General features: G+C 38.5%; 3 protein-coding genes across 6 annotated transcripts in view; 2 read left to right on the top strand and 1 right to left on the bottom strand.

Annotated features, from left to right (window-relative positions):
- LOC113023928 (zeta-sarcoglycan-like) overlaps nt 1-18,758 on the top strand; it is a 391,227-nt gene that overhangs the window by 18,113 nt on the left and 354,356 nt on the right. The window lies entirely within an intron of this gene.
- LOC113023925 (uncharacterized) lies at nt 1,617-5,702 on the bottom strand. Of its 2 annotated transcripts, XM_026170400.1 has the most exons (8): nt 5,553-5,702; nt 4,568-4,692; nt 3,936-4,292; nt 3,628-3,847; nt 3,083-3,306; nt 2,760-2,907; nt 2,545-2,654; nt 1,617-2,312 (listed from the first exon to the last, which is right to left on the bottom strand). In XM_026170400.1, the coding sequence occupies exons 1-8, from the start codon at nt 5,590-5,592 to the stop codon at nt 2,004-2,006; spliced, it is 1,533 nt and encodes a 510-aa protein (XP_026026185.1). In that variant the 5' UTR covers nt 5,593-5,702; the 3' UTR covers nt 1,617-2,003. The 2 variants fall into 2 exon arrangements, with proteins under 2 accessions (XP_026026185.1, XP_026026186.1); XM_026170401.1 differs by lacking the exon at nt 5,553-5,702 and having other exon boundaries at nt 3,936-4,314; nt 4,568-4,605.
- LOC113023926 (uncharacterized) lies at nt 5,938-10,033 on the top strand. 3 transcript variants are annotated; one of them, XM_026170402.1, is made up of 4 exons: nt 5,938-6,191; nt 7,093-7,465; nt 7,558-7,638; nt 8,214-10,033. In XM_026170402.1, exons 1-4 carry the CDS (start codon nt 5,953-5,955, stop codon nt 8,586-8,588), a joined length of 1,068 nt encoding a protein of 355 aa, XP_026026187.1. In that variant the 5' UTR covers nt 5,938-5,952; the 3' UTR covers nt 8,589-10,033. The 3 variants fall into 3 exon arrangements, with proteins under 3 accessions (XP_026026187.1, XP_026026188.1, XP_026026189.1); XM_026170403.1 differs by having other exon boundaries at nt 5,952-6,186; XM_026170404.1 differs by lacking the exon at nt 5,938-6,191 and adding an exon at nt 6,217-6,816.

Genomic DNA, 18,758 nt, shown 5'->3' with positions numbered 1-18,758 from the left:
AAATGGGGAACAGTGTTGTTTCACATCAATGATTTCAGAATAATTTTGTTTTGATGAAGACGTTAACTGATTGGAGTTAACTGTCTAGCTTGCCTGACACTAAGTATGTTTGTTTTTTCAGAGTTGTTTTAAACTAGTGACAGTATAGTTTAGGCCATGTTTGAGTTAAACTTATAGCCAGTTTCTGCTTAACAATACAATTTAAATTCAGTAGTTAGGGTTAGATTAATCTGTCGGATTGGTTTCAAGTGAGAGCAGTAGTTATGCTGATGTTGGTTTTCAGGAATTAAATGTAAGGCAATTTAATGTTGTCAGGGATACATGATTATGTGTACAATGCATTTGTGTGTGTGTAGGTGGTCAGGCAATCAGGAACAGTGTCATCCTGTTGCTATGAGACAGCTGGTCTCACCAGAGGGGGCGAGAGAGCAATAAGGAGGAAGAGGGGGGTTTTGCAGGACCAGCTGTAGGCTTTTGAAAGTTCTTGGCAATCATTTTTCTTGGAGGCTTACTATGAAAATGGAATTAATTATTATTTAGTTACAGTAGGTGTTTAAAGCATTAGGTTTCCCCCCCACTCTAACATATAATGTTAAAAAAATCTAAAGAGCAAACCTGTCACTGTTGGTGAATTCAGACACAAACATGTCAGTTTTTCCTTTTGTCAAAAAGAGTAATAGACTGACCTTATATTTTATATATAAAATAAAATATGCATAAAATATATAAAAGGTGGTTCCTATTAACCCATAATAGAAGAAAAGTGGTATAAGAGGTAATTTGTGCCGTTTAGTGTCATTAGCTATTTTATTTACATTTCAAAATATTTAATTCTACTTGCATTTAGCCTCCGTATAGGCCTAGTTTGCAACATTGTTCTTGAGAAGCTTCTGTTAATGGTATGGATCCATGCGTGGTATTTCAGGTTTTTGTCTATATAAGCAATTACAACTGCAATTACAAACTGAAAGCAAACCGCTGTCCTCCTGTTTTGGGAACAAATCCAACAGAAACACTCTGTGAAGGTAGGAAGGACAGAGAAGCGGAAGAGAGGGAATGGCCTGAGCACAAAGTGATACTACACTGCAAAAACAGCTATACTTGAAACAAGCCAAATATTCTTAAATCTGACAAAATTTTCTTGTTTTGAGCAAAAAAATCTGCCAATGGGGTAAGCAAAAGTTGCTTGACTAGAATTCTTAAAACTAGCAAATTAATCTAACTGCCATATGCCTTTTAACTAGACAAAATTGTCTAAAATGTATGCTTATTTGAAGAAAATATGACTTATTATAAGTAAAAGATACTTTGATATTTAGAAAATCTGTACCTAAAATGAGTATTATGCTTTCTTGAACAAGCTGTTTTCAAGAATTATTTGCTTACTTTAAGATTCGACACCTTAATTTAGATTTTTCACATAAAAAAAACACCTTACTATAGGACAAATTTTCTTAAAACTGAATTGTTTCTTTCTTGATTGAGCTAACTATAAGAATTATGTTTCGACTCTGAGAACAATAATCAGCAAAAATTCCTGAGAATAAGACACCATCTCTTCAAAAAGCTACTAAAAATAAGGGAATTCATCTTAAATTAAGACAGCAAAAGCACTCTTAGATTTTGCACTTTTATTGACACAGCAATGGGTCAGTAACTCACTGAGGTCTGTTCCAGGAGAATCATGTCTAAAATTATACATTTCAGCAGGGTACTGTGTAACATGGCCAATATAAGAAGTGCATATTCCAGATACTCTTAACATGAATAATAACAGTATAACACACTCATGGCTGGTATCAAAAATAAATTTTGCTGAAGCTTAAAACAATCACTATTTCAAATCCTATATTACATAACATTTTAGAAGAACAAGTTTAACGACCACACAAACAAACATGTGTTTTACATTTGAATAACTTTTCTAGAGAGAAAAAAAACAACCTCACTGACCAACACTGAGTCTGATAAACAAGGCAGATGGAGTCTGTCATCTGAGAGACTCACTCAATGAATGACTTCCACTCACCAAGCGCCTTCTTGTAAGAGGGGGTTGAATCTCGGTCATGGATGGAGTCTTTGAGTATTTCAGTTTGCAAGACAGACAGCAGCGTGGAAATGCACTTTGGATATGTGAGGTGGAGGGCATAGTAATATGCCATCAGATAGAGCAGTCCCTCATTAAGATCCTTCCGGTCAAAAGTGCTCACTGGTGTGGTTCCAACAGCTATCATGCAGTTGCCTTCAGAGACAAGCAGAACTGGACAAGCCAGGGGTCGCTGACGCAGGTAGCCTTCAGGGTCTTCTGAAGTCTACATGACAGAAAAAAAGAGGATTAGAACAAGACCGTAAGAAATACAATTTTTGAGTTGCATTACAGTTTAAAATAGATCAACTTTTTTTGTAGGTTTTATTAACATCAACATGTTATGGGGATCTGAACTTTAAGAATATTTGACTGACTCCACAGTAAAATATATAAAATGAAAACATGAGTAACTGCAAAATTCAACAATATATACACATAGAATATTGCAGCCTTACCTTTAGGACATGGAAAAAAGCCTCACTACAGATGCCCAGCTTCTTAGGTGGTACTGTGCTGGAAGGGAAAAGCACGGGAAGGGCTCTGAACACAGCTGCTGCATGTTCCACTGGTTTGAAAAAAGAAAAATAAGACAGGGCAACACCATTAAGCATTGCAAATAATGTAATCTGCAAAGCATAAATGTAGACAAATCAAGATACTGTAGCATTACCTCCATCCAAAGTTTTTGGCGGCTTCATAACTTTCTTCATGACACCATAAAACTGCACCTTCGAGTAGAAGATTTCCCATCTATCCTTCATCTCAGAAATGTATTTCAAGTTGGATGGTTGAATAATTCTCCGCAGCTCATCAAGGACCTGAAAAATACAGACAGAAACCCAACTGAGATAGATCTGTCTACCTCTGTATCTGGTCTTGACAATAAGTGATAACAATTTAAACATGAGGGCCAGTATTTAAGAAATTTGAAAATCATATCAAAATGTCCCCAAAGGAATAACAGGATGGCTAAAAGAAATAAGTGCTGCTTACATGGTCCAGTTCTCTGAAACAAGGATATGCCTCTAGTATCTTCACTGCTCTGTCCTGCTCCTTTATAGCATCAGAGTTAATGAATTGTCTTCTAGACTCAAACTCCAGGTTCAGCAGTTGGGTAACAGCAGCTTTGTTCGGTTTTTTGGTCTTGTATATTTCTTGAAGTGTCTTGTAGTGTCTTGCCTGGGTTTTTTGGCTGTCAAAGAAGTCAGCTGAACCAGCTAAACACACAGAGCAGAGGTGTGTAAATAATTTATTGCCACAGTAAGGCTTTATATATCTGTTATTGGTGCAAAACAATAATACAAAAATACCAAAATATTTCTGTAAATTAGATCAACAAATTAACTAACCACCTATCTTAAAATTGTTCATTAATCCTGTGAAGTTGTCACTATTAAATGGAACACAAAGATTCCAAGATAAACAGTGAAGTAGTTGTGTTCCATTGTTAGCAGAATTAAAAAAAAAAAAAAAAAAGGATCGTCCAAACCACATTTACACTCAGGCTGTAATAAGAGGGTGCATTATATTATACTTACATTCTTCATCACTGCCATCCTGGTGGTGCACTGGGGTGCCCATCGATCTAACTGGTGATTTATCTAGAATAATAGTTGATGCACTGGACTCCCCACTGCTGTCACTTTTTGCAACGCTTTCATTCCCATCCTTTCTTGGCTTCTTCGCAGGAGGTTTTTTGCCCTTCCTTGGACTTTTGACATTGGAGAGTCTCTTCATTAGCTTTTTAGCAACATGCTCCTAACAGGTACAAACGGTAAAAATTAAAAGATGATAAGATACATCACTCATGATTAACACAGAGTGGTATTGAGCAAATGCTACTTACCCACTCACCACACGTTTCTTTAAGCATTGGGTAGTACTCCATTAATCGCTTTGCCATGGCATCAACCTCATGTTTGCTGGGGTATCTGGAGTCTTCAGCTGCTCTTGCTATCGAAATCATGTTTGTCATGGTGTTTCTTACAAGTCGACAAAAGAGTTCCTTTGACAAAGGTTCAGCACACTCTGTCCCCAGCCGCTTCTTTTCAAAGTAGGAATGTCGAGCTTGCTCAAGTTCACTGTCTGTGAAGACTATGTACTCTGGGTTGGACATAGTCACAAACTTAGAAGTGCTGGGTTCCTCTCTGGAGAAGTCACCATCTCCAGTAGTTGTTAGCATTTTTTCAGCAGCAGTCTTGTTCTAAAATACAGTGTACATGGGGCTAATTTCACATAAAATTGCACAAGAACTTTAGGTCTCTACACATGAAAGAAAGTACAACAAAATATCAGTAAAGTGTTGAACAATAAAAAATATGTATATTTAATAAATGTGTGGGCCACTTGATTTAAATCAAAACTAAAGAAGATTCTACTGTCTATCTGTTAAGTGAGTATTGGTGGAATTACTTGAAACTGCATAAAACAAGCTGGTGTGTTCTCAGTTTTGTCACACAGCGATAGGACAGAACTTACTTCTTCACATTTGTGCACTGCAAGCCATAGAGCCCGACGCCTGAGGAAATGTTCAGGACCAGGAAACAGATCTTTGATGTCATCTCGTGAAAGTGATGAGAGCAGGTCTTCTCCAACATTTGCTTCTGCAATAGGAGTTTCCAATTATCACTACATTGCATCATCCTCATGTGCAAGCCAGCTGACAGCTTTGCTTGGGTAACAAACAGGATGCACAAGAAACATAATTTAATATTTGCCATTTAAAAACAATACTCTATTCCATTATATTCCCTCCTGACTGCTCCACAGGTTCTAAATTACCTTCCTCCCATTGACTGGAAAAAGTATTATATTTGTGATTCGCTTGCACCTTTCGTCCACATGTAAACAGCGTTTTCAGTCACTGAAAAAGGAGATTTCTAAAAACGCTTGCCAGGGTGGATATTTTCGAAAACTCCTTTTTTGCATTTAGGTGTGGACGAGAAAAACGGAGAAAACGCAGCGTCAAAGGTGTGGGCCTTGTGCGCCACGTTATTGTTTCGGTGAAATGAATTTCTACAATACTGTTACTGTTAATTGTACCCTCTGCAGTGTTTAAATACTTACATATACACAGTTACTGTCCCTCCAGACTGGGTTCTGCTTCTATGCCCCATCTTTCTTTACTATTTCCCACTGAGGCTTCTAGACTTCTGATTGGCCAACATTTCTACACGGTTAGGAATATATCGCCACCTGTTGCTTTGGCATGTTCCTAGCAGCGTTTTCCTTCATTTCTGCGTTTCCGTGTGGACGGGATTATTTTTAAAATGAAAACGGAAAATCTCCGTTTTCAGAAATACCCATGTATGTAGTGTAATAGCACTAGCATATTTAAATATGCTAATGCAACTAAGCTAACCGCACAAGCTAAGCTAACAACCGGGTATAGCCTGCCATGCTAGCGACTTACCATGCAACATAGCAGAACACAAAACATAGAAAAAACAAAACAGTCACATACCTTTCAGGGTGGCAATTGTTATTTCGTCCAGTTTCTCCATAGCATGCCTTAATTTCTTCACACTGTACCACTGTATCCCGGACCCAAAAATATTACTAATCCTGCAATCCAAATTTGAGGCGCGAAGCTAGAGGCACGAAGCTGGACTGTACCAACTCAGGAGTATGGGGTTGTGTACAGAAATGGTTTAGTTCGCTGTTTTATATCTATAAAATTCTATATATTTAAAGATTTAACTATTTAGTTAGATTATATTAAGTAAATACTGACATGTCGGTACTATTACTTAGTACAGCTGTTATAAGGCACCGAATTAGGATAGCCATTCCTACCCCTTAATGGAATAATCCTGGTCATCTTGGCTTTATGGGAGAAACGGTTCACAGACCAGTGAAACAAAATGATTTGGCGCTGTGTTATCTGCTTCGTTTTTGTGGGTCTGACCCTCAAATCCTTACTGAGTCATATTAATTCTGCACATAGCCATAGTCCAGATTTCCGTGTAGTTTGTGGCATAGATGGATGTGTCAAAGAATATCGTGTTTACAATTCATTTTGGTATCACATTCGTCGAACACACTCCGACCACCTTGGCAATGGACGATGCAGCGGATCGACTAGGACACAAAAATCTGTAAGGTGAGACTGACTATATACTTTGATATCTTTGAAAATAATCATATAAAGTATTCATGTTAGATTCCTACTTGTGTTTACAGCTTAACAGTAGATATGTTAATGCTAATTCCTTATGATCCACATCAATGCTATTTCTAAACAATTTTTCTGAGTGCTTAATTTCTCCTAATAGAGAAAACACAATTTTTATTTTTTTTTTTTACTTTTGTTTTAAATAAACCAATGGGCATGGTCCAGAGTCTCCTTGGTTGTTTGTGTTTATTAATATTCATTGTTTCAGTTAGTTTCCTGGTTATTTGTTAATTATTTCCTGTGTTTAGGTGTTCTCCGTGCCTCCCTTGTCTTGAGTCAAGTGTCCCTGGTTTGATGTTCATGTTTATTCAAGTTTTACTTTGATAGTCCCATGCCCTGCATCAGTGTATTCTGTTGCCCTTCCCCCTGGTCTCTTCTCATCTGATTAGTGTCAGCTGTGTTTCGTACCTGTCTGCCAATTCCTCGTTTCCCTGTGTGTGTGTATATTTAGTGTGTGCTTCCCTCTGTTCTTTGTCGGATCGTCTGCATTTTCTCCTCTGTGTCATCTGTGTTCCCTCCCTCAGGTTTTCATGTCTCATGCTCCTTGCTCCAGGTTGTAAGGTTTTTGCAACATTTTCAATGTTTCCTGTGTTCTTTAGTTTAGCTTTCCAGGTTTAGGTTTTTGAGGATTTTTAAAGCTCTTAAACTACAGTTAAGCTACCAAATATCAATCAGCAATAAATTAGTAACAATTTATTAAACTAAGTCTGAAAACATACATATTTTGGAGTAAATTATCAAATGCAGAATAGAATTATTTAGAAATGATCAGTGTAGCTTGTAATTAATATCTTTAACTAGTCAATTAATCAATTAATCTCAATTGCAGTTCTAGGAGGGAACCCTCATCAGCGGAGAACAGAAGTCTGAGTAACATGTGGGCCTACAGGACTGATCCAGTGGTCGAAAACCAGCCAACAAGCCAGCCAACAATGGATGCAGCTGTAGACACCAGATTGAACTCAGGAGAAGATGCAGTGATTGATCAAAACACAATACAGCATGATCCAGACAGTGTGTGCCTCGAACATTTTGGTACTTTTGACAATAATAAGACATTGTACTCTGGCTTCGATGATGGTGCCCATATCTCGCAAAGGCCCCTTGTTCCATCCCAGACCAACAATGATACCTCGACTCCAAACATTTCAGCAGCTTGTCCAAGCGGGTTCGCAGATGGAGTAGCATCATCCCAATCTATGGTGAGTCTATCACTACTGAACAATAACAACTTCTTTTGATAAAACATTTTACCAGTTTATAACACTCCTATATTTATTTCTCTTTTCTGAAGGATGACTCCTGCCACGATGTTCTTACCAGACAAGCAACAGCTCTTGTATTGACTGCAAGAGAGAAACATCGTCTTTCACAGGTTTGTGCTCATACAAAATTAGAATGATTATTTTAACATGTGGCTCTATTTTTTTTCATCATTTATTATTAACAATTTCCCTAAACTGTAACAGCCTTTAATTCATTCTGATTATCCTAATAGTAACTATGCAAAACCGAGCATCACTTGTATGTGCCTCCAACTTTCCAACAAATGACTATGACTGCCTTAGGTAAACTAAGGCAGTCATAGTCTCCAGCCATCCATCCATTTGCCTCCGCCTATCCTTTTCAGGGTTGCTCCCATCACAAGCCTTCCTCTGCCACCTAACTCTTAGTCTCAGTTTAAAAAGGAAAATTGTAATCTTAATTAAACTAAAAATTTGAGTTTTGCAAGAAATCCGAGAAGGAATTTAAAAAAAAATTTTTTTTCCTTCAGTTTCAGTGAGGGAAAAAATCTATAAGAAACAGTCAAATAATTCTATGCAGTTTTTTTGGTTGCAGAGCTACGTACGTTATTAGTCCTTACATTATAAGTTGTCTATTCGCTAAAAATAAATCTCTTTTAATAGCAAACAACTAAGATGTCGTTTGTCCTTTCTGTCTGTTTTTCAGAGTGGTGTGAATGATGTCGTTGCAGCATTACAACAGTATCAGGCATCGTTGGTCAATAATCTGAGAAGTCAGGTACAAAAGGTTTTCCAGCAGCATCATGGAAGTGGACTTGAAAAAGATGTTTTGGCAGTCTTCGACCAGATTGAGGATCCATTTGCCTCTGTTTCAACAACATACAGGCAGGATGATGTGATAAAGAGAAATTTCAATTTTGTGGAGTCCGAGGAGGTTTGTGTTGGGTATACTGCTGTCATGGGGAAAAAAAGGGAAAAAAAGATTCCTCACTACTGTGCCCAAATGTTTTCATTATGTTCCGCTTGTCAGAAGTTTGGAGCAGTTATTGTCCCATCCAAGAGTTTTGGCATTGATAGATGAGCAGAAAAATTTGAGAAATGAGTATTTATATGATATCATAGATGGAGAACTCATGAAGTCTCACCGTTTATTTTCTGCACACCCCTCTGCCTTACAGATTATCCTTTACTCAGATGAAATTGAAATTTGTAACCCACTTGGGTCTCATGCCTCCAAAAATAAGTTGGTAATGTTCTATTATACTTTGGGAAACATTAATCCTAAATATCGATCAAAACTACCTGCCATTCGTCTACTTGCCATTGCAAAAAAGAGTGCGCTTTCTGATTGATGCAGCCAAAGGTACTGAACACTACGCATTCATTCTTGAACTCATTGAGATAGTTCAGATTTTACTTGCTCCTGTCATCAGTCTGCAGACTATTAACAAGTTGAAAATCCTCATTGAACAGCACTTGAAGCACATGAAAGCCCTATTCCCATATAACAACATCACACCAAAACAACATTATTTGATTCATACACCAAGCCAAATTAAACGTTTGGGACCAATGGTCCGTCATATGTGCATGAGATTTGAATCGAAACATTGCTTTTTCAAACAATGGGCGTCAAAAATAAATTTTAAAAATGTTTGCAAATCTTTAATAAAGCATAATCAAATGTATGAATGTTGTCAGAATGTGGATAGTTTTGATCACCCCATTTTTTCCAATGAATGCACATTAGGACCAACCTCAGAAGTAAGCATAATGTCATACTTAAAAGAAAAAATGAGGGCCTTCCTTGGAAATGATGAAGTAAACCATGCAGTGACTGTTAAATGGCTTAATCTAAATGGTAACAAATACATAAGGGATAGGTCATTAATTGTTTGTGCTGTTGGTTCTAGTGGTTTACCTATATTTGGGCTTGTGAAAAATATCTATGTGATCAATTCATCATTGTACTGTTTTGAATTCCAGCAGCACAATACCATTTGTTATGACAAAGATTACATGTCATATAAGATAGAGATTCCAAACATGGCACAAGCAACGGAGCTGATATCCGCTGATAATCTTATGGATTTCACTCCATATTACAGTTTCACACACAAAGATATGACATATGCAGTCATGAAATATTACCTGTGTGATGTAATTGGACTACACATGAGTTCAGCAGATGTTTTATAAAAGGCACACTGCTTTACATGCATGAACTGTATTATCAGGTTATTGTTTTGGACAGTTTTGTTGTTGAGTTTTCTATCAAATCTGACAGTTGAATGCGATTGTAGCATTGCCACAGTGAAGATATGTGTACTGATACTTGTCTGATGCTGATCTATTAATCTGTTTGACATGGCCTAAAGTGAATGAGTTATGCCGTTTCTGTTTTTCAAATGGGCCTGTATTTCATGTTTATCATGTGCTTTTAGTTCCAGCTTTTGTGCATGTTTTGTCAAACTTGACAGCAGTTTTATTACACTTTAGTGTCAATAAATACATTTCTTAAACTGAGCAGCTGTTTAAGTGGCCTTACTCTTGAAATGAGAAAAATAATCTTGTTTTTATTAGGGAATTTCAACCAAACGGTTTTCATACCTTGTAACTGGTAAATAAAGCTCAAGATGAGCTGAAATATCCTTTTAAGGAAAAGTTAGACATATTTTCCTAGAATAAGATTTATTTTCTTGTGCAAAACTTGCTTGTTAAGAATATATTTTCTTTTTAGACAAAAAATAAGAAAAAATGTCCATAAACAAGGGTTTTTTTACTTTCTTGAAAATCGTTTTTTGCAGTGTAGCAAACTGTGTGAAATTATAGAGGCAGTAACAGATACACAGCAAATAAAAGGGAAATGGAGAAGAAAGGAAAAAAAAATATTTCGGAAGTGCAACACACAGTGACCCTGTAGCCAGAGGAAGTATTCTGTATACAGTAGCTGTGACACCACTCCAGTAACTAAATGCATTTGCTACTTCTCTGAATAGCTACCATCCACTGATGTTGTGAAATAGATATGGCATATCCTTGCTTACGGCCATACCACCCTGAACACACCCGATCTCTTTGATCTTGAATGATGGCATATGCTGATGTGTTGACGCTTGTCAGCTCATATTAAGACACTGCTGGTGTGTGAGCCTGCATAGGAGAAGTAGGCAGGGGTGTTGTGACATGTTACCCACTTGGGGACCAAATGCCTGGTTATTTTAGACTGTTATCTCTGGAAGTGCGACAGCAATGGATATTCTCGCTAGTGCACTAAGTTAACACACTTTTATTTCAAATGGTAAAAAGTTGTAGCAGCCATGATATTTATTTTGAGAGCAAAGGAGGAAGTGAGTCGGTGTTATTAAAAAATGACAAAGAAGTCCACAGAAAGACAAGGTTACAGCAGATGGATGGGTCAACAAAATATCAGACTTTGACGGGAAACTTCCAACATACTCATGAAAAGTGATCATGATGGTAACCATGACGACTAAGCTACCATAACCTTTATAAAGTAATTTTTACTCACACTGTGATCTTTCTCTTTTCTTCCTATTATGATTGAGGAGTGGGCCTGGCTGAGAAAAACAGTAGAAATCCCACGCTCATATGCTCATATCAACTTGTAAATCACAAGTTATATATAGGTTTTATAGTTTTGTATTTTCTTGTTAGTTTTTATTTTATATTGTTCTGCTTTTGTTTATAATTCAATTTATTTGCAGTTTTATTTGCAATTTAGTTTTTACAATATGTTTGCTCATTTTGGTTTAGTTTTAATTAGTTTCAGCATTATTGTTATTCTTTTTAAATTATCATTGTAGTTATACCATACAATACTGTCATGGTCCTGGGTCGGTGACCCAGCGCTTTTAGTTTGTTATCATTTTCTAGATGATGATTGTTTAAGTTCTGTGTTATTTTCGATCTGCCTCTGAGTCTGCGTCTGAATCTCTCTGTTTAGTTCAATGTCTTGTCTGGTTCCATGTATCTGAGTTTCCTGTTTTATTGTGAAGGTCCGTGTCGTATGTGAGTGTGATCAGTTTACGTTTCCCCTGTCCCGTCAGCCCATCCCCTGATTACTGGTGTGTGTATTTAAGCCCTGTGTGTTCTCCTGCCTGTTGCCGGTTCGTCTGTGTAACTCCGCGTCAGTCTGTGTTCCTCGGTGTCCTGCTCGTCTCTCTGCCTCTCTTCCCTTTTTTGTTTCATCTCAGGTTTGTCATTTAGCTTTCCCAGTTCAGGTCTTTAGTTTTGTCTTCCCTCTTGCCTGTTTTGCCTTCTCACCACTGTGTAAATAAACTCACCGGCATCTCATCCACTGCCTGCATCTTGGGTCCTTCTTCTAACTCCACACGGCTCGCCTCGGCAGCCGTGACAAATACCATATTACAATATAAACAGAACTTTCTGTTGTAGTCTATGAATGCCTCCACCCATTAAAGAATTTTTAGAATTTTTTTTAATGTAACTAAAAAACAAAAAACAGGAAATACTTTGAACCACAAGGAAGCAGTTTCTCTGTACTTCAAAGCTGCTCACCACCCAGAGATTTTGTCTTTGGCAGTTCCTGCGTCTCTCCAGCTCTGCTGTGATCAGCTGCTGTAAGTGTATGGGTTGAATTTGAGTTCAAATTCTTGAAGGGACAAGAACATTTAGTGGATGATGAAAATTAGGAGTAAACAGAAAACAGCAATAAAAGAGAAAATATCACAAGGGTGGAGAGAATGTGTGTGTGTGTGTGTGTGTGTGTGTGTGTGTGTGTGAGGGACAGAGAGATAACTGTTGTATGTTATCTCCCTCTCTATTCTATCTTGGGCTGAAGGCAATAATATGATGATTGGGATATGATCTATATAGGTTTGGCCTTGAGTAGGGATTAGTGTTGTTACACACACACACACACACACACACACACACACACACACACACACACACACACAGAGGGACGGAGAGAAGATCACACTTTAATCTAACATGCATTTAGGTGAGATAGACTATTTTGTCTTGTCCTCTAAATATGTCAGCTAGCACTCTCCTTACTTCACTTTCTTCTCTCTCTCTCTCTTTTTATACTTTCTCCTTGGTCCAGCTCTGCATCTTACAACACTCCCCTCATCCTTTGCAGACTTTCTTCTTTTCTGTCCTCTAATTCACCCTTATGCCTGTCTTTGCACCCCAGCCATCTCCACCTGCTTGCTTTCTCTTCCACTGCTTCCTCTTTTCCGATCTAATCTCTCTTTCATCCATTCCACCACCTTTCTGTCTTCCTGTCATCCCTTTATCTTCCCACCCCCACCCTGGGCACACGACACATATACACAAAGGTGTGATGAGAAGGCCAAGTGTGTGAGTGTGCATTGTATGTGTGTGTGTGTGTGTGTGTGTGTGTGTGTGTGTGTAAGTAAAAGTGTGTGTGAGCCAAGAATCTGTCACAGCTTGAGTGGTCTGACTTTTCTTGCTGTGGATCAATGAACACAAAGACTGGTGTCCCACACTGCCCCTAGGAATCTGTGTGTGCGTCTGTCTGTATGCACTTTCATGTATGTGTGTGTGTTTGTATGCGTGTGCATGTGTGCCCATGTGCGTGCGTGTCTTGTTTGGATTGAACTCCCCAAACAAGTGCATCTAACATATTTCCTGTCAACTCTGTGGTAGTTGGAATTGCTGGCGTGTTTTTTGTGAGTGTCCATATGTCTGCGTGTGTGTGTTTGCGTGTCGTGTGACCAGTGACCTATGTGGTTTGAGGCCTGTAGCAGTAATCCGTGTTGGGGCTGGACGAAGGAGGGTGGTGACGATATGGATCAATATGTCAGCAATGCATAGTTGTTCTCCATCTTCCTCCCTTCTTCTGTGATTGCCCTTTGTACCACCTTTTCTCTCTCAGTCGGCTCTTCCCACTTCTGCATCCAAACCAGTCCCTCATTTGAATTCTCTCTTTATCGTTACACACTCTCCCCCTTCCCATTTTTTTATCTTTCCTTTCATTTATCAAATCCTGCTCTCGGTGTGTAGATCATTTTCCTTGCTTCTTTACCTCATCCCCCCCCCCCCCCCCCCCCCCCTTTTTACTCATCATTCTTCATTGCTAGCCCCCTTCCCCAGATTCCTCCCCCATGACCACTCCCCATTTGGCAAATTTATTTTTCTCATTCTAAATCAACGTCTTCATCATCATGTAGCACTCTTTCTCACTCTTTTTTTTTTTAACTGAGACAGCCAGTCTCCTTTTTCCCTTCTCGCCCCCACTCACTTTCTCTCGAAGGCGGGAGTCTATTCCTGTGCATTCCCAATCTGTCACTGCTGCCCTCTGACAAAAAGACATATTCTATTTTCTTCTTCTGTCTTTGTCCTCTCTCTCCCTTAGTTCAGGTCTATAACTTTATTAGCACAAATCGAAGAGCCAGTAGTTTGTAAGATGAGTTCAACATGAAAATAAATGTTTTTCTCCCTATCACTTGATAAATACGCAACATGTTCATTTTTATTGTGTGTATCAAGGGAAAATAACTTTTTTTTTTTCACTGGGTCAAATGATTAGAACCGCCTATGCCAGTGTGATTCATGAGTCTGTTAAAAACAATTGCAGAACTAGTGTGAATATTTTTTCTTAATAGAGAGGTCAGCAACTACGCCTATGACCTTGACACAGGAGGCTGTGGTTCATATTATATTTCCTGGTAGTTTTTATTTTTCCTCTTACCCAGAGCTGCAATATTCTCCTTACCTGAAGTAAACTTTAACAATAGGTAGGGCAGATTACATGAACAGTTGTAAGGAGTGTGCGTATTGTACACTTACAAAAGAGGCAGCAGCATTAGGAAAACGTAGGTAAGAACAAATGACCTTTTTTATGGGTTTTGTTTTTGATGACCTCTATGCTCATAATATTAAAATAGGAAAAATTTACGATAGTAGCTAGGAAACCACAATGTCAAGAATACGAAACTATTACAAATAAGAACTTAAAAGATGGGCACCAGGTCTTTGGTCTTGCAGGTCTATATATGCTTGCCACTCATCACGTTGTACGGTGCTGTGGGACAATAATGATGTTACATCCACTTGCACGAGCTGCCATGTTGGTGTTGCTTTAGCCAAAATTGCATCTCTCAATTTTTTCAGCCTGGCATGTTGTGCTGCTGGAGCCACAGCTAAAAATTGATGATGATACGCTTGTGTGATTATGTCCCTTTTAAAGCACCTTGAGGCAACTGTTGTGTTGTGTTTTGGCGCTATATAAATACAATTGAATCAAATTGAATTTAAATGCTATCTTAATGACATTATGCAGACATTCAGAAATTCACAGATTATACAGAGGAGGATGTTGCAACAACAACAAAAAGGCTCAACATTGTCTTTGATTCGGATTTTGAGTTCTTTGCTATTCTTCTTCTATTCCTGTATCAGCGCTGATTTGCAATACTGTCTGAGTGGTGACACCTTTCATTCAGGAGAACGACAAGTGCTACCTGCATCGCCACAGCGTGCATAAATAGAAGTGGCTGTGTTATGAGTTACCTGCAGCACTCAAAGCTGAGCTCAAAGTCTTTCAGCTCTTGCTTTTGCACATGTAACCAGTTTAAAATTAAAACGACACAACACCTAAACATTAGCTACTTACACTGAAAACGTTTAACATTTTTATGACATTTTTTTGATAGATGGATATTGGTCACCAAGGCAAATATTGACAGAGATCTGTAGTGTAAAGCAGGATTTGGACTTATCCAGGTAACTTCATGGTTAACCCACGGGTTGAACCTTTGCATTTGCATGTAGACCTACCTTTTAATTTAGTTCACTTCCACTTCCACCTTGTATTAAAGTACCAGTCAAAAGTGCGGACACATGCACTCATTCATATGAATGGTCTGGTAGTGTGTGTGTGTAACCTCTTCATTCACAGTTGTAGCTAAATTAGCAAACCATGGGTTGACTTATTGAATTGGTAACTTTCTGCATGTAACCGCTTCATCCCCTATCTCATCCCCTCCAATTTACTTTTCTCTCATTATGATTAGGTCCCCGCTTTGACATATGCACACATGCTCACAAACATGTTCGTGTGCATAAACTAGCATCCTGTGTCTGTGTATGTTTGTCACATGTGACCATGATGATCTAGTCTCATATTAGGCATCTCCAGGGCTACACTTTCTTCCATTTTGGCTTTCATCTCCTTCTCTGCTCATTTTCTTCCCTCTCATTCTGTTCCTGCGGGACAGAGCTTCCACCTCTCATTTCTTTAATTATGCTTTTTAATTCCAATAAGCCTTAGGCAATGTTTTCTGAATTTATTAGTCCTCCTGACATACGATATGAAAAAAAAATCCCTTAAAGAGACATGTTGTTAATAGCATTCCATATTCTTGTTCTGTTAGTAATTAAAAAGAAAAACTAAATGGAAATTGCATTTACCAAGTGATAGGGAGAAAACCATTTATTTGAACAATAAGGCAATCACCCAGACACTGATAGTAGCCATACTGAGTGCCAAGCCACAGACAGGACTTTTGAAATTATTTACATTTTAAAATATCATGTTTACCTTATACACAAACAGCTGCAGGTCTTCTATGCTTCTCTGTGTCCTTGGGCTCAATGTTATGAAGTGTGTCTTTACAAGAACTGAAAAGAAAATCTAGCAGAAACACAGAGGTAATGAATTCACAACTCTCCGTCATCTTAGTCCTGTCTTCAATCTAATTAATATTCTGCTCACTTCAGCTAAAAATCACAGAGTATCCTCTTGCCTCAGTATCAAATACCAACAAAAGCACCTGGGCAGCTGTGCCGCACTCACCCTACAGGAAGCAGTAGTATTACTTATCTAAACAGGTAATTTAAATTTAGGAAAATGCTTAAAAAATATATATACACACATAATAATATGTGTTGGTTTTATGCTTAGAGTCGTTCTCTTGTTGGAAAACCTAAATCCATGACTTGTGTGCAGGGTTCTGGAACATGAGGTGTAAAAGGGCAGAACTTTATAATTTAAACATAAAATATACCATTTACATTGTTAGCATAAAAACAGCCTCCAAGTATGTGTACTTAACTCATGGTTTTTCAACTTTTAGTGGTGATTTTGCTGCAGTGCCTGAATCAAAGCAACCAACTCTATACTCCAGCTCACTTTGCTCTGGCCTTGAGATTAAAGGCAATTTTAAAGGCATTTTTCATCAGTAATCTAGACGGTATTTCATCTACATAACATTTAAGATGGTAGTTGTGAAAAACCTGCAGGCAGCCAAATATGACTGGACCCTTTTTCGAAAAACCCTGAGTCTCATATTGAGAATCTGTGTCTTAGTTCTTATTGCAAAGTAGGACATCCATGTTAAAATGCTGCGAGTGATATCCATTTTGATGTAGTGAACTACATTGTGCTGTCGCCATAATGTGGTCCAACTTGATGTTCATTAAGCAGTGTAGCTTGACATGGCAGATGCTGCATTTCTCTCTGGCCTTCACCTGATTAAGACAGCTGAGTCTGTGGTGTAAAAAGGCACACGGGGGAATAGTGTAACTCGGCTGCTGACTAAGGTTCCTGGCTGTAAGGGGCTGTTTTAGAAGACACATTAATTCAAACTCCTTCAGCGGTACTCCATGAGGAGGTGAGTACATTTATCATAAAATGCTTTCTTTTTAATTAGCCGTACGAAATGCGTGTCAGCATGCCTTTGTTTCTGGTTGCTAGCTTATCAAGTGCAGCTGTAGTCTTGTCCTGTTTTGTCACAGGAAATAGAACCCAGGCAACGCCTCCATCACTTTTCCTGCATTGTCAAACTAATTTCAGGCATTTGATGACAAAAGGATCAATTTGTTTGTGAAAAGAGGCTCAATGCGTCTGCAGGGTGCTATTTCAGGAGTAATGAAGAAGGATGTGGCTTCAAATGATAAAGGAAATCCACATCTCGTTAAAATGACTTCTCTTTATACTGGAAGGAAGTAGTCACTCTGCAGCAGGCACGCTTCATAGAAGTTGGGGATCAGGGGAAGTATGCAATAAAGCCATGGTAAATTAAAATCAATCACCTTTGATTGCTGTTTCATAGCTTCTGACATTTGCTCGTAAACCTTCCTTTGGCCCTCTATCACTATCTCCATTTTCTCCTTCTTTATCCATCCCACACCCTAGCTTACAGTTCATCTCCCCCTCCCTCTATGAAATTAGCAGCAAGGCACTCCATCCATCTATTCTCTTCCATTTATCCTTATCAGGATCGCCAGGTGGCTGGAGCCTATCCCAGCTACCATAGGGCGAGAGCTGGGTTACACCCTGGACAGGCACACCAATCTGATCCAGGGCTAAGACAGAAAGAGAGACAACCATTCACACTCACAATGTAAGTGTTTAGAATCACTGATTAACCTAACCCCACTAATTGCATGTCTTTGTTCTGCGGGAGTACCCAGAGAGAACTCATACAAACACAGGGAGAATATGCAAACTCCACACAGAAAGGCGGTGGTGGAGTAAAGTCCAGACCTTCTTGCTTTGAGGCCACCACTAGCCAGTACGCCACCATGCTCCCTGCAGCAAGGCACTTCTCCTATAACATTAAAACAAAGAACCTATATTTAATCTTTTCAATTTGATTTCCTATTAGTCGGCCTTTTTTGCCTATTTATGTGTGATGGGTATTGCTGTAGAATACCCTCTCAGGTCCCTTAAAACATGTGTAGAACTTGTATTAGACATCTTGCTTTTTCAGATTACACACACACACACACACACACACACACACACACACACACACACACACACACACACACACACACACACACAGAAACACTTGAACACAATGCTGTCATTGTGTTACAAAAATTCCTGTGACACAAACTGAAAAACAGATGAATAAGTAGTGAATTGCCTGTGTCCTCATACCTTGCCCTAGTAACACTACTATGTTCTCTTTCTCTCTTTCTTGCCCTCTCTCATGCAGTTGCTTTCTTTCCTGTACTGTGACTTGACTTCAGTTAGGTTTTTTATATATTTATTTTATTTTTTGTCTGAGCTAATGAAAGATGTGGAAGCTCAGCATTCATTTCTTTCTTTTGGAGGAGAATACACACACACACACACATTAAAATTTTATTTATGTGCTGCCCAGCTGTTCTCCTATGCACCTAAAATAATGACACCTCCACATGCATATGTAAGTCCCCATTGTATATGCGAATATATTTCTGATCTTGTAATTGTGCGATTGTGTATCTTACATAACGTTTTCTCACA

This window comes from Astatotilapia calliptera, chromosome 6, assembly GCF_900246225.1.
Source record: "Astatotilapia calliptera chromosome 6, fAstCal1.2, whole genome shotgun sequence".
NCBI lineage: Eukaryota > Metazoa > Chordata > Actinopteri > Cichliformes > Cichlidae > Astatotilapia > Astatotilapia calliptera.
The sequence above is the reverse complement of the archived record's forward strand: the minus strand, read 5'-3'. Positions and strand labels throughout refer to the sequence as shown.